The sequence below is a fragment of the Chinchilla lanigera genome, unplaced genomic scaffold (genome assembly GCF_000276665.1).
Source record: "Chinchilla lanigera isolate Chin_1 unplaced genomic scaffold, ChiLan1.0 scaffold00023, whole genome shotgun sequence".
Lineage (NCBI taxonomy): Eukaryota > Metazoa > Chordata > Mammalia > Rodentia > Chinchillidae > Chinchilla > Chinchilla lanigera.
In genome coordinates, this window is record NW_004955424.1 from 13,818,042 (window position 1) to 13,832,727 (window position 14,686).

The 14,686-nt window shown below is 52.8% G+C and overlaps 1 protein-coding gene across 16 annotated transcripts in view; it reads right to left on the minus strand.

Moving 5' to 3' along the window:
- The window catches only part of Dysf (dysferlin), a 214,308-nt gene that overhangs the window by 61,912 nt on the left and 137,710 nt on the right, over window positions 1-14,686 (minus strand). For all 16 annotated transcript variants that reach the window (XM_013514697.1, XM_005385592.2, XM_005385594.2 and 13 more), the window contains 4 exons: window positions 6,485-6,586; window positions 6,204-6,365; window positions 4,982-5,147; window positions 4,488-4,564 (listed from right to left, as the gene is read on the minus strand). In XM_013514697.1, the coding sequence (XP_013370151.1) occupies window positions 4,488-4,564; window positions 4,982-5,147; window positions 6,204-6,365; window positions 6,485-6,586 (507 nt within the window). The remainder of the gene's footprint in view (window positions 1-4,487; window positions 4,565-4,981; window positions 5,148-6,203; window positions 6,366-6,484; window positions 6,587-14,686) is intronic.

A 14,686-nucleotide genomic window follows, 5' to 3' on the forward strand; every position in this document is an offset into this window, starting at 1 on the left:
CCCAAGCCTGGGGCCCTGGGAGGGGGTCAGCCCCAGCACCTCAGCCCATGGGTGCAGGGAGCAGATTGGTGCCACCTTCTGACGCCTCCTCCATGCTAGCCTGCCAGGCCTATCTTCTTGCTGTGCCCCCGTAGGAAACATACACACACACACACACACACACACACACACACACACACACAGTCCCACTTCTAAGCCTCTGGCCAAGCTCTTTTGCCTATCAGCCAAGCCCCCATCTCTCTGTTCTCAGCCCACTCAGCCTCGAGGCCTTCCTCAGCTGCTTCTTGGGAGAGCTTTTCTAAATACTTATCCCAGGCGCATTCCTCAGGGCCAGGAGAGTTGCAGATGTTGGTGTCCTTGTTAATAAAGCATCTCATCCCTGTGGCATTTCTTGGCTGAGATCTGCTAGACTCTTCTCATCTCCCTATGGTCAGTTAAACTTCCCAAGTGTTCACCCTCTGTGTTACCACCCCAAAAATGCTCCTTTTCTGGAGACCTTTACCCTAGGGGCTCTCAGAATGCTAGACAAGAGTCACCCTGACACCACACTGGCTCTGGGGGCCTCTCAGTGCCTGGAAGGTGGGCTCTGGGGAGATACAGGGCCACCATCTCTACTTGCAGCTTCAAGACCCTGTACAGAAAATGGGTGTGACTGCATACTGTTTTTCTTCCCATCTTTCTAACCTTTACACCAAAAACTAGTTCAATGACACGAACAGTTTAGTAAACAAAGGCCCTAATTTTGTTTTAAAGGTAGGAATGGCGTCAGAACCAGAGGTAGACTCAAGGACAGAAGGAGGAACCTGGGGGAAGGAAAAAGAGGAGGAAGAATGATATGTGGACAGCAATTGATTCAGTTGGAGGCAGCATTGAATCAGTTGCCTCCTTTTCATTATTTTTTGATATTTTCCAAATTTTATGAAACATTTTTATGACCAGAGAAAAATGAATATATCCATTTTATTAAAGCAGAGACCCGGATGGAATAAAGTACTTCTAATCTCCAACGCCAAGGGTACCTCCAGGCCTGCCCTCCCTCGCAAAGTTAAAAGTGAAGGCCATAATTCTAGCAAGGCCACCTCCAGGACTAGACACACCTCTGGCCAGCACCTCCAAGACTAGACACACCTCTGGCCACATCCTCCCCTGACTTTGCATGCACACTCATGTGCACACCACACACACACACAACCCAACACACATGCCCCACGCCCAGGCTACAAGTCTGAGGCCTACATGGAGGACAGACACAGAGACCCACAGCAAACAGTCGAGTTAATATCCAGGAACGCTCTGATCACCCAGTTCTCATCACCTCAGAAAACAGTTCAGGGCACTGCTCCATCCACACAGGGACTGGAATCCTCAGCTCCAGACATAGACACTAACCAACGAGCCCCAGAGGGTCTGCTTTGCACATATACTTAGAATCCCCTTCAAAACTGACCACTCTTGACACAAACCAAGACACTTCTAGAAAGCTAAGAACTGCTCTGATTGCCAGCCACGGCCGGAGCATCAAGAGTCTTGGGTGGCATTCCCTACCTGATAGTGAGCAGGCCTTCTGAAAAGAGAGAAGGTGTAAGCCAGGGGAAGGACAGAAGGTGGGATATGGCAAGAGTAGGGGTGAGCCAGGTCAGGGAGGGAGAGGCCCAGGCTGTAAGCACAGCCAGGACTCAGCAAGCAACCAGAAGAGGGCATCAACTGTAGAAAAGAAACAGGTTGCTGAGAAACATGGGCTGGGCAAACAGGAGCCAGGCAAAATTCAAGTTCTACCAGATTTCTTACCCTTCAGCCCCTAGAGGTGAGAGCCTTTCATTCTATCTGCACTGGAGAGAGTGGAAAGAGGAAATTATCTGCAAAGTATTGCAACTGGAGCTCACTACCGCCCAGGTCAGCCTCAGTGTACCTAGTCCTCCAAAGCGCCAGGGGCTGGAGAAGCAAGGAGCTGAGAGATAAAAGTGAAAGAGTTCCTGAGTCAGCCAAATCTGATCAATGGATCTCAGAGAAAAGCACATCTGTGGGTCTCCCCACAGAGCCAGAGCTCCCTGAAGACCAGGACTGGTCTCCCTGCTCGCTTGGGACTCTTTAAGGATAGGGCTATGCCTCCTCCATCAGACAGATTTCTCAGTAAGGGGAGGGTCCAAGCCTCCTCGCTCAGGGCAGGCTGGTCTTGCTTTCACCTCTTGGTCCAAGTGCAGCTAGCGCTCCCCCTGTGGCACTCAGCCAAGAGCCCAGCTCCCAGATCCCTGCCCCATAGTCTGGCCATCAGCTCTAGCAGGAATAGCCAAGTGCTCCCATGAAGAGCAGAGGCCTGGCTCTGGCTCAGACCCCAGCCCCAGTTCCCTCATGTCAACACTGGGACGATGGCCAGACTAGGCCTCCTCATTGTCTGCCTCTGGCTGTGCTTGTAGCCAACAGGACCCAAAATAATCCCTCCCCATCTGAATTTGTAGACATTTTGAGGGCAGCACACACAAAACGGAAATCCTTCTGGGCAGGCCCTGCACTTTTCTTACAGTCTCAGACAGGCCCACTTAGGGGTGGAGAGCAGAAGCCAGGATCAGGCAGTCCAGGGTTTGGGGCAAATTATCTGCCCAATTCAGCTATAAACACCCAACCAGGCCAGAAGGCACAAGCACAGAAGTTAAGCTAAATTTAATGTAGAGCTATCTGAAATTTTCATTTAGGTTTCCAGGCCAGGAAAGGTTTCTCTTCAAACCTATACAGAGATGGGCCAGCTATCCATCCTTGCATCCACTCATCCATCCACCCGCCCATCCATCCATCCACCCATCCATCCATCCACTCACTCATCCATTCATCTGCCTATGCACCCATATACCCATTCATACATCCATCCACCCATCCACCCATCCACCCATCCATCTACCCATCCATCCACCAATCCATCCATCCATTCACACATGTACCCACCCAACCATGTATCCACCCATCCACCCATCTGTCTATCCATCCAGACAGATTTTTTCTGAACACCTCCCTGTGCTAAGTACTGAGAATTTAAACAGGAAGATGCTCCAATCATTATCCTTAGGCTAGTCCAGGAAGATGCTGACAGCTACACAGATACACAGGGCCTAAGGCAAGCTAGTGACCAAGACCTCGCAGTAGAAGGGGAAGAGCCAGGGAGGATTCCTCAAAAGAGGTGACTATGCCTAAGTTGAGACTTAAAGAAGACCAGTTGAGCAGGAGAGCAGGGCAAAGGTTTCTGCAACAGCAGGGTTTGGAAGGATAGGTGGGATTTAGAGCCCTGGACAGCCACAGAGGATGGGGAGATGGGGAGCTCAGGGCTTCTGATGCCTTCATCAGAGACAGTGGAGAGTAAGACTTCTTGTCTTGGTAACAACTAAGCCCCCAACTGAACCCCAGAAATGCTCTCCTGGAAGCAACAAGATAAGAGAGTGAGAAGGAAGCAGCAGTCACTCCTAAGTGTCAGAGAAATGCCCTATAAACACATTTGACGGTAATGAGCTCAACCCAGCACCCAATTTTGTTCTCTTGCTTAAAGAACACACACTCCTTCTGAAGTGCACCCCTCCTGGGCCTGCAACACATGTGCTGTCTTTGTAAGCTTCAAGGATCTTCCTGCAGACAGCTCAGAAGCGCTGAGAGCCCCAGGGTGCCAGGGATGTCATGCAATGTGTGGCCAGAAACACACAAAGCCCAGAGACGAGGGTGACAACCTGAACAGACAGCAAGTTCAAGGCTGGTGCTCATGGCAGGGAGCTTTCTCCATTTCCCCTGCAGGAATGACTGAGTAGTCTCAGCCTTGGAGAATCCAGCAACTCTCCAGGGCCCAAGATGGGGACAGTGCTCCCCCTGGGTGAAAGGTGCCGCAGACCTCCTGTCATGTCACTTAGCATTGCACCTAGATCACCAGCAGGCCATAGGTCGCTGAGTGTATAGCAAAAGGATGGCTCTTACTGCCCCCAGCCCAAGGGTTGGAGATCATGAGTATAATGTCCCTCTCCCATCCTTTTCCTGGAGTGGGAGAATAGGGAAAGAAACCCTAGTGCTTTTTTCAAAAACTGTCTCCAAGGTTCCAACCAGCACAAGCTCGTAGAAGAATCCTCCCCTGATGAAGGGCCCATCAAGGGGAGGTGAGGGACTCCCCAAGGCTCCCCAGCACTTCCTCCCCGGTTTCCCTTCTGTTTCACTTGCTCCCTGACCCAGGTTTACTGAGTGATCCCCAAGGGAAAACCCACAACATAGCCCCCAAAGTAGTGGTTCATTTTTTTCACTTACTTCTAGGAAAATGATTGGGCCTTGCCCTGAAGACCACACATCCCGCCTTCCACCAGAAAGAAAGCCCTTATTTAGGTCCCCCCATCATGTAGTCACAGCCAGCAGGGTGCAGGATGCATGGCAGTAAAAGTAGGGGAGAAGCAGTGACAATACAGGAAGAACCAAGGGAGAAGGTGTCAAAGCCGGTGCCTCTCCCATAGGACCAGCGCCTTTCCTACCTGGACAGGGATGAGGGGCTCCTTGTCATCAATGTCGATAAGCACATCTTCCCCAGGACTGAGCAAGCTCACATCATCTGCAGGAAGACCCACATCCAGGGTGGTGAGGGCTCAGCCAGGGAGCTGTGATGGGACCCCTCAGCCTCTGCATCTCACAGTGTCTCCTTTCTTCCTCTCTTCAGACCCCATCCCTCCCTCTCCCCATTCTTGCTTTCTTACTCTCCTCACCTTTCTCATCCCCCTATTGTCTCCCTATACAGTTACCTCCCTCCCTCTCAACTCTTCCATAACTGTCCCCCACTTGAGCTGTCATTCCTCAGCTCTTCAGGTATGGGTCACCTGCTCCAGGCGTGCCCAGCCTGAGGAAGGGAAGCTCCCAGCTCTTGCCTAGCTGAGCAGAAGCCCCAGGAGAGATGCATGCATCCCAGCTGGGAAGTGTGCCTGCCCTTGAGCCCCTGCCCTGGCCTTCCCTCTACCCTGGGCCTTCCCTCTACCTGGGCCGCCCTGTGGGGACAGACTCTCTGATGTGTAGGGATCACAGAGGAAGCTCTCCAGGGAGCGGATGGTGCACTGGCCCACTACAGGCCTGCGGCCAAACTGGCGGTTGTCGATGACCTTGACCACGATGGGGGGACAGTAGAGCTCCTCCCTAGGCAGCATCTAGGAGGAAAAGAAAGGAAGCTCTGGGCACCAGCTTAGGCCCATCTCTGGGAAGTCATAAAGGAGGAAGGGAGGCCCTTCATAGGCAGGCCCAAGGAGCACAAAATGACTAAACCTCCAGACAATCCACAAAAGCTAGAAATCCAAAATGGCAGATGGCTGAGCATAGGAGCAGGCCACTGGGGTGGAAGCCACACACCTTTCTGTCTGCCTCTTCACGGCTATATATGGAGGCTGGCTCCTCCCCAAGGCTTCACCGTCCAAGCCCAGCTGGCTCAGCCTGAGAGGAAAGCAGAACCTACTTTCCCTGAACCCTCTCTGGCTGAGGAGAGAGGGGGAGTTGGCCCAGGGCTTGACATTTCTTGCAGACAGTCCCCCCCAAGTGGATACTCAAGAGTTGGCTTGCAGACACAGATTCTTCTCCCCTCACCCCAAAAGCACTTTGAACACAACTTGAAATAATTTATATGCTCTCCTTCAGTGGCAGCTTTTGCTCAGCCAAAAGGAGGCTCCTGTTGACAGCCATTGGGCCTGGAATTTCTATAGCGCTTTCATCTTGCAAACCATTTTCCCCTCCTCAGACTTGCCTTATACCGGCCACTAGACCCAGGCAGCCCAGGGAGCTGGAGAGAGCTGTGGGGCCTGAGGGCTGAAGGGGTGATCTCCTGAAAGGCCTCAGCTGGGGCAGGACAGGGTCAGGGGGGCTGGGGAGGAGACCATGAAGGTGTACCCTCATGGGTCTCTGAGGGGAGCTGGGGCATTGAAACCTGCCCTGGAAGGCAAGCCAGGCTAGGAGGAGCTTCTGGAAGCTTCTGCTGACCTAGAACTGGAAGGGAAGCGTAAGCCAGCTCTGCTTATGCTGCACAAAGGATGAAAGTCTTCCGGGAGGAGAGAGCATGAATTTCTCCCCCATTTTCACAGGAAAGTGAGCAGGAGAGAGGACTGTAAGCTGCCCAGGATCCCTCAGGGAGTTAGAGCTGAACTCTCAGGCTGCCTGGGCCACGAAGACATACTACACTCCAGGACTCGAAGAAGACAGCAGGGGATGGGGCTCACCACTTCCATGAAGAGTGTGCAGACATCGAAATTGGGGTTCTTCCGGAGGTTCCTGATGACGCAGGACTGGACCGTCTGGCTGCCGCACTCCACCACGAGGCTGGGGGAGGAGATGCTGGCCAGCTGGTAACTCTTCATGTTCCGAAGGCCCCATGCCAGGATCTGGGGACACAGGGTAAGGAGAGTGCCGGGGATGGCTCCAGGCCCTGGAGAAGGCTGGGACTAGGAAAAGAAAGGATCCGTGCATCTCACAGCCCCAGCCCCGCCCCGGCCAGGCTCACCTCGATGGCAGTGCGCTGCAGAGCTGGCTTGATATTCTGGGGAACCATGTAGATGTTGGCCTCCCTCTGGGGTGGTGGGTAGGGCAGGTCTGTGTCCTCTGACTGCAGGGGACAGCAAATGGAACAGAGACAAAGATGGGAGGAAGAAGACCAAGCCACAGGGATAAGAGAGACAGAAGGCAAAGGAAGAAGTCACATGCGGTGAGAGAGAAACAGGGGCAGACACCCCACGTTGGCAAAGGGGCAGCAGAAGTGACAGAGTCGCGTCAGCTTGTGCCAGGTCCCATCTTTTCCAAGGTCACAACGCAACCACCATCATCCAGGGTTGGTCACCCGTCTCTCACAGTGCAGGCTCTGGGACACCCATCACCTCCCCTTCCAACACACACGCACACATACGCACCCACGCCCTCAAACATGCCTGCACGACGATGCCTGCCTCATCCAGCCACACTCACTTCCGCCCCAAGGACCACGTGCCCGCCCTCTAGCCAGGTTCACCCCCTGGCTCAGCTGGGTTCCCACCCCGCACAGCCAGACCCAGATACCTCCTAGCTCCAGGCCCCACCTCTCACCCCTGTCCCCGTGAGAATAGGGTTTGCTCACTGTAAGCCAGAAAGATCAGAGCAAACGACAAATGAGAGAAGGGATGTGTGTCCATTGTCCCCGAGCACCAACGTGTGCCCCTGGTGAGGCCCCGTCATCGCCACAGAGATAACAAGGCATGTGCCAACTCCAGCCTGCTGAGGGTCTGCCAGGAAGGCTTGGGCAGGAATCCCCAGTGACCAAGAAGAATTATGGGGAGCAGGAGTATGGGAGGCAGATTAGTTAACTCCAATAGCTATAGTGAGACTCCCAGGCTCTGGGTGTGAATCCTAGTTCCATATTCATGAAGCCAAATAAGTTATTTTACCTCTGTGTAGCCCAGCTTTCTTTAATCTATTAAGTGAATATAAAAGTTACCAACCTCTAATGGTTAGTTAGCACTGAAGTTAATACCTATGCATTTAGAAGCATCTGGAACACAAGTAAAGGCTTACTAGTACTGCTAGTGACACCTGTGTGACAATTAGAGTAAGATGTCTTTTTCTTAATACTCTTTAGAAAATTATCAGTTTATAAATTTATTAGGACAAGACACTTTACTGCCATCTACTGGAAAACTTTATAAGAAATACAAATATATGGTGTCTCTGCTAGATAGCACACCTCCTTAGACTCAGTGCTCTTGTGCAGTGCCCAACCTGCACATCCATACACGGAGGCCCTGAAATTCAGGAAATATTAACTATGATTTAAATGGATGTGTTGCACACTTTAAAGGGCTGGATTCATACAATCTCATTTAACCAATAATGGAGTCATTGGATTCATTCTCCAAGTGACTTCTTAAAGAATGGCAGGTACACCCATCCACAGATGCTCTGATAGATGGTGAGAGGAGCTGGAGTAGAGAAAAACCAGCTTTCTCCTGTCTCCGTGAAACTTCACAGCCAGCCGGAGCCATCTTTCCTGTCCACTGACACACTGATGATACCACACTTCACTAACCTGTGGCAGTAAGAAGCTCAGTGCTACAAACCCCATCACCGGGACATGAGTAGGAATGTATCATCTCCACAGACCCACCTGTGGAGGCAATCTGTGGGAAGCTCCTACCCCTTGACTAGCTGAGGAGGGGCGTGACTGGGCCCCAGGACACACAACTCCAGGGGGGCGCTGTGCACATCACATGAAAGACGCCCCAGGGCCTGCACAGCCGCTGCAGCAGGGGGCCGCTAAGGGGTGCCCTAGTTCAATGTCCTCCATGGTGATGAGCAGGGACGGCCTCTTAAGGGAAGGGCTGTGCTGCGAGGCCCACTTGTGGCCTGCTCATGGCTGCTCAAGGACGATGCCCAGCCATAAGAGGGCCAAGGCCAAAAGCCCGTAACACAAACAGAAAAAAAGGGATAAGCAAGGGGACAGCCCTATGCCTCCAAGAAGGGAGGAAGGAGGAATGATCTCTCCCCCACGGCTGCTACTACCTGTTAGACTCACCAAGGGAAACTGGACACAGTTCCGCCACACCACATCCTCTCCAGGCCCCACTCTGGGCTGTACCCTCTTTGCCCACATTTCCATGGTCCACCTTTCCCGCAGGCTCCCTCAAGCCCCATGTGCTGACGTCCTCTCTGTACACTAAGGACCAGCTCCCCCTCGCCATGATCCCGCTCACTGTGGAGGACGTGAACAAACTCTTGCGCGGGCTAAGCACTGGTACCGTTTGGAGAAGGCCCTGGAGGAAGAAGGCAGGAGCGCACAGCTGTGGAGAGTCGGGCCCAGTGGAGGCAGGAGGAAAAAAGCAGAGGCAGAAGTTAGAGGTGTGTGCGGGAACAGCTTCCTCAGCACGAGGCCACCACACTCATCCCGTGGTCATCTCTGCCCTCACAGCAGTCCCCAGGGATCCCCGGATATTCTTGTCCCAGGCCAGCTGTTGTCACCTCCTTGGGATCCTGACATCTGTGTCCCTCTCCACCCAGCCTGCCAGCTGCCACCACAGTCCTCTGTCCCCCAGTGTCATGCACCCGCACACTGCCTCTCTCAGGGGAACCGTGCTGCAGGCCCACTCCTCAAAGCTCTCTGGCTCCCTGAACCCCGTCTCAGCTGCTCCTCCCCAGTTCTCCACTCTGTCTCCTGGGTCTTTTCCTCCCACAACCCGTAGCCTCCTCTCTGTGCTCCCCCAGCAGCCCTCTTCCTCTCTTCTCTCTCTTCCGTCGCCACCCCTACCTCTCCGCCCTCATTGCTCTCTGCCCTCTGTGCTGTCCCTTGCACCCCTTCTCTGGAAACTTCTCTCTCTAAAGTCAACAGTTTCCTCCCAGTACTCATCCCAAATGACACTTGCAGGTTCTCACTTCCCTCACCCCCACAGCTGACCTCAGTGCACTTCCTAAAACCCTCTCCCCGGTTGCCACTGCTGGCTACTCTCACTTCTGATGCCAAGTCTCCCTGGCAGCCTCCCCCTCTTCCTCCAACCAGCCCTGAATGCCAGGGCTCCTTAGCCCTCCCCGGATTTCTGCTCCTGTCATCTCTTCTAAGCCCTAGACCACCATTCCTAACGTCTTTCTGCTCAATGCCTCCTTGTATCCGACTGCCTCTCACATTGAACTTACCTAAAACTAGGTTCTTTATCCTCCACTCCCAAAACCTGCTCCCTTCAAATGTCATCTCAGAAACTGTTCCCAACATCCTCCTAGACAACCAAGCCAAAAAACAAAAACAAAAAACATGCTACCTGTACCTTTTCCTCCTCCTCATCGGTATGTCTCATGCCTACTGATTACCAAGCACTGGTCATCATGCCCCTGAGTATCTCTAATGCCCCCCAGCCTGTTTTCTTTTTTAGTTCAAGCCAGCACCCTCTCTCATTTGGATTCACCAGCGCCCCCTAGGTGGTCTCCTTGTACCTGATCGTGCACAACCCCTCCCAAAAACCAACACATGCCGTGGTTGTGTTTAGAAAGGGATAGCTTTCTAAAAATGTTACTCTCTGCTGAAAACCCTGAAAGTCTCCCTCTACCTACTGGTGGTAAATGCGAACATCGACATAGTCCGCAAGATGGTTTGTCTTCTAGCTCCTTCCTGTTAACTTCTCTGAGCACATGTAAACTTCTCTTACCATGTAAACTTTCTTTCCAAAATCCCAAGGAGTAACAAGCCACCTCCTCGATATGCTCAACCCCCTACCCTTCTGAACACAAGCAGGTGGCAGGAGGCACCTTGCTGTCTTTAACTTTGAGGCTTGGGGATCACTGGTCCCTCTTTCTGGAAAGTGCTTCACCTGGCTGCCTTCTGCTTGGACCTCAGATGCCCATTTAAACCTTCTCTGGTGTGCTGAGCTTCGGTTTAAGCACCCCCATGGCTCCCGTAGTCACTGGTACTTAGTTCCACTGAATCTGGTATTCCCCACCATGTGCCACTCTGCGGTCATCTGACTGGTTAAACAAACACTTGTGCGACTGGGACAAACTATATCCCCCCCATCTAATAAACAAATGACAGTGAATGGATAACTGAAGGAAAGGAGGGATAGAAAGATAGGGGAAGAGTGGATAAATAAAAGCAAGATGGGGGCTGGGGATTTAGCTCAGCGGCAAAAGCGCCTGCCTGGCAAGCGCAAGGTCGTGAGTTCGGTTCCTGGTACCGGAGAAAAACAAAAAAAACAAACAAAAAAAAAATAAATAAAAGCAAGATGGGAGGAAAGAGGAAGATAAACTTTGTAGAGGCTGGGAGAAGGACAGTGTGGTGAGGGTTAAAAATGATCAAGATACCATATATATATATATATATATATATATATATATATATATATTTGTCCTACATATACTAACAATTATTTTATGGCTTGACTTTATATATATAATATGTATCACAAACATAAATAATGAAAATATTTTTAAAAGAAAGACATGGTACCAATGTAAGGACAAAAACTCCAAGTCCAAATCCTGTTTCCTCCGAGACCTAGTCCTGTGAGGATTTTTCTCCCTTCAAGAGTTACTGGGGGACCAGCTGTGTGGACAGAAGGCCGCATCCAACTTAAAGACCCCGTGCACTTCCCTCACCAAAAGCAGCATCCCCTGTGTCTGGAGGTTACAGAAGGACTAAAACCCATCATTCGAGGATTGCTGCCACAGGGACTCCTCGAGGAAACTGTCACCACGTGGCTCTCCCCATCTTAGGAAAACTGGTTGCTGTGCTTCTGCTGTACATGTTTGAACCCTTCTCAGCCGTCTCTCTTATTTTACCTCAGACCACATCAGTGCTATCAAAATGCACATGGTCCTTCAGATGGAGCTGCCCATGGGGCTTCCTCCAGCTTCTACCCGGGGCCACTGGACCAAACACTAGAGATCACTCCCTGCCCCTACATCAGCCTTAAGTATCCAGAGCCGTCATCACCCCTATTCCCACAGCAGCGGGATAGCCCTCTCAGAGGTGGGGATGTAAGGATAGAACCCTAACAGGCAGGGATAATGTAGGGATGATCAGAGGAAGCTACCCTACACGGTCTTTATCAGCCACAGCAGCATTGCCAGGCAGAGCCCAGCTGTAGCCTATAAACGTAACCAGAACATCTAGTTCACTGTCTTATGGGTGACTGGGACTCTGAGGGCCACAGGCTTCAAAGGCAGCTGTATGACATTAGCCTCACTAGAGGAAGCCACATTTGACTGCCCCTGCCTTGTCTACCCTGAATGCAGGGCAGACCTGGGTTTACAGGGGGCAGGCTGTTGAGCAAGATGGCTCAGATCATGAGGGCAAAGCTCTCCCCCATCAAAGCAGAAGCCCTTCTTCAGCAATGGTGTCCCATGGCCAGTTCAGCAAAGTGATCACAGTCCTGAGTTATGGTGGGGCTTCCTCCATGGTCTAGGTGATAACAGACTAGGCAGATACCCCTTCCTGGGGCAGCAGAAGTGTTGAAAAGCTTCTCCAGTCATCTAGATTACCCTGTCACCAGTATCCCGTAGACCCTCACCTCGCATCCTGGTTCCTAGGGGAGCTCCACGCAGGGGGCAGCCAGGCGGGCTGGGAGGGCTCCATTGTCTGCCTGCCCCACCCAGCTCGTTAGGGACAACATGTTGCTCTAATTACACTTCCCAGGAAAAACAGTGTTTCAAATTAAGGCCTTGGGAGAGGAATAGGGGGATGGGGGACCACTGGGCTTATTTTCCTGATTGCAAAACACCAAATTTTTCCTTCTAGTGGATGTAGGGGTGCAGGAGAGCACCTCGGGTACGTCTGTGGCCTGGGCTTGGAAGGGCGGACGGGTGACATCTGGTTGGCCCCTGAGCTGGGGTGAACACAGCCACAAAGCATGTAATCCCTTCTACAAAGGCACCCCTGCCAGGAGCAGGAGTGAAGGCGAGCCACGCCCCCCCAAAATGGCCAGGACTGCACACCCCTGGGGGAGGGGTCTTCCTGTACATGTGTTCTGCATCCTAGGGGCCCTGGTTAGTGAGAAACCCACCTGCACCACTCCTGCCGGCTGTGCGTGCATGTGTGTTCCTGCGCGTGTACACATGGGCACGCGCTCACACGTGCACGCACACACTCTCCAGTTCTCAGGAAATCTAAAATTGCAGTTTCTTTGAACTCATTCCCCTTGGCAGTGCGGAGTGCCTTTGTTCTCCAGACAAAAAGGAAAAGAAATGAGACGAGGACTCAGAACAGGCGGGAGAAGGAGGGAGATGGGCCAGGGAACACACAGAGGAAGGGTGAGACCGAAGGGAGGGTGGGAAGAGGCTCAGAAAGAGAGGGAAAGACAGACAAACAGGCCAGAAAGGAGGAAAGAGCCCTTCCCTCTCTACTCCTCCCTGCAAGGGCCCAGGCCTCCCGGAAGTCAGCCACTGGCAAAGTCTCTAAACAACTACACTTCAGTCTGCTTCCCCACCAAGCACCCCTCGGAGGGCTGTTCTGCATAGCATAGTGTCTGGGAGAGGGGAAAGCTTGCTGCCTACCAAACTGGCCCCAAACCAAGGCACCAGTGCCTGGGCCCCCTCGCTCACCCTATGTTCCAAGCCCCGCTGCAAACACTAGTTCAGTGTCACCTCTTCCAGGAAGCCAGCCCCATTTCCCTCCCTGGGAGCTCTCAGCATAAGCATCTCCTTCATTGACTCCACAAGGGCATGTGTGGATCTCTGTTCATGGCTACACTAGCTAAGAAGCAGCCTTCATTGGAAAGGCCACCCTCAAACCAGCCTTCAGACTCCCTGCCCCATCTGTTCCGGCCTCTCTGCAACTATCTCCTAAGCCTCCTGGTTGGTCTCCTCCTGGGTTCTCACCTCCCAATCCACATCTGCTTAGACAGACAGCTTCCTAACACACCCATCAACCCTTCCAGGCTCCCAGACTGCAAGGCTCCCACCGCCAGTGGGAAAGCTAAGCACTCTTGGTAGGCACAAGGCTGGGTCTGGAAGGGGCAGAATGGAAGATGCAAGGCCAGAGCCTGACCACAGCAAAGACAGAAAAGGCCTGCTGGAGCCTCAGGCTGCTCATAGGACCAGCACAGCAGCAGGACCAACCTGCCTCCACCCAGGCCCTGGGGAGTCTCAAAACCTAGCAGGACCCAGGATCTTGGCAAGAAGCTTTGCCTTCACGTGAGAGGGAAGTGGGCTGGGTGAGACCCTTGGGAATGAGAGTGGGCTCCAAGTCATCTCAAGGAGTTGTTCTCCGACCAGATGATACTCCATTCATCCTAATGGGCGTCTGACCCTCTGAACCTGCTGGCTCACCCGGGCCCTGGACGTAGCAGAACCCCAGGCTTGCTCCCTTCTGGGCCCACTGGCCACATGAGGCCTTAGCCTGTTGCCTGGCTGGCCCTGTAAAGGTCACTTGGCCCTCTTCGGGGTCTGGCCCAAAAGCTGCAGTTCTGATTTGCTTTCTGACAACCAGACCACAGCCAGATCCCTGCTCTCAGAATCTGAGCCTTCCCTGTTACATATGACAAATCCACTTATTAAGGATTTTAACTTTTTTTTAAATAACTCATCCCTGGGCTGGGTCTTCTTTAGAGCAGGCTGTGGGTTTTGGCCGCAGAGCGCTCTCAATCAAGAGCGAGGGCTCCGTGCTGCTTCCCTGGACAGGACTCTGCCTCGCTTTCCAAATCGGCAGTCTTTCGCAACTGCAGCCAGGAGCAGGAGGCTGCCTGTCAGGCGCAATTAAGGCCAGCTCACTTGGCGGACCCCACCTCGGTCTGGGAGGGAAAGGAAGTGAGGTAAGGGGCGCGGGGCCTGTGGATCCCACATCCTGATCCTGCACTGCGAGCCCAAATTGCACTGAAAATGTCAAACGGTGTCTGTTCCCAGCCTGGGGATTCCCTGATGGTGGGAAGTAGCTGCCTTTTCCCCAAATGCCCTTCTGCCCAGGGCTCTCCTTCCTGTCTCTCTACCAGGGCCTCTGACCCCAGCTCACCCATGACCATCTGCTTATAGGTGCACAGAAGGCTGCAAGCGAACGTTTCTCACCCGCAAAGCATGTGGCCTGCTTCAAGCAGAGGCAACACCAAACTTCTTCAGTCTCTAGGAACCCCGGACCCACCCCATCTCCTAAACTAGGCAGGCCCCACCCTGGTGCATGGCCCTTTGGACCAAAGACTTGTTTCCTACCTCCTTCTGATGGTTTCCTTGACTACTGTAGCCCCTGCTGAGCCTGTTAATCGTGAAG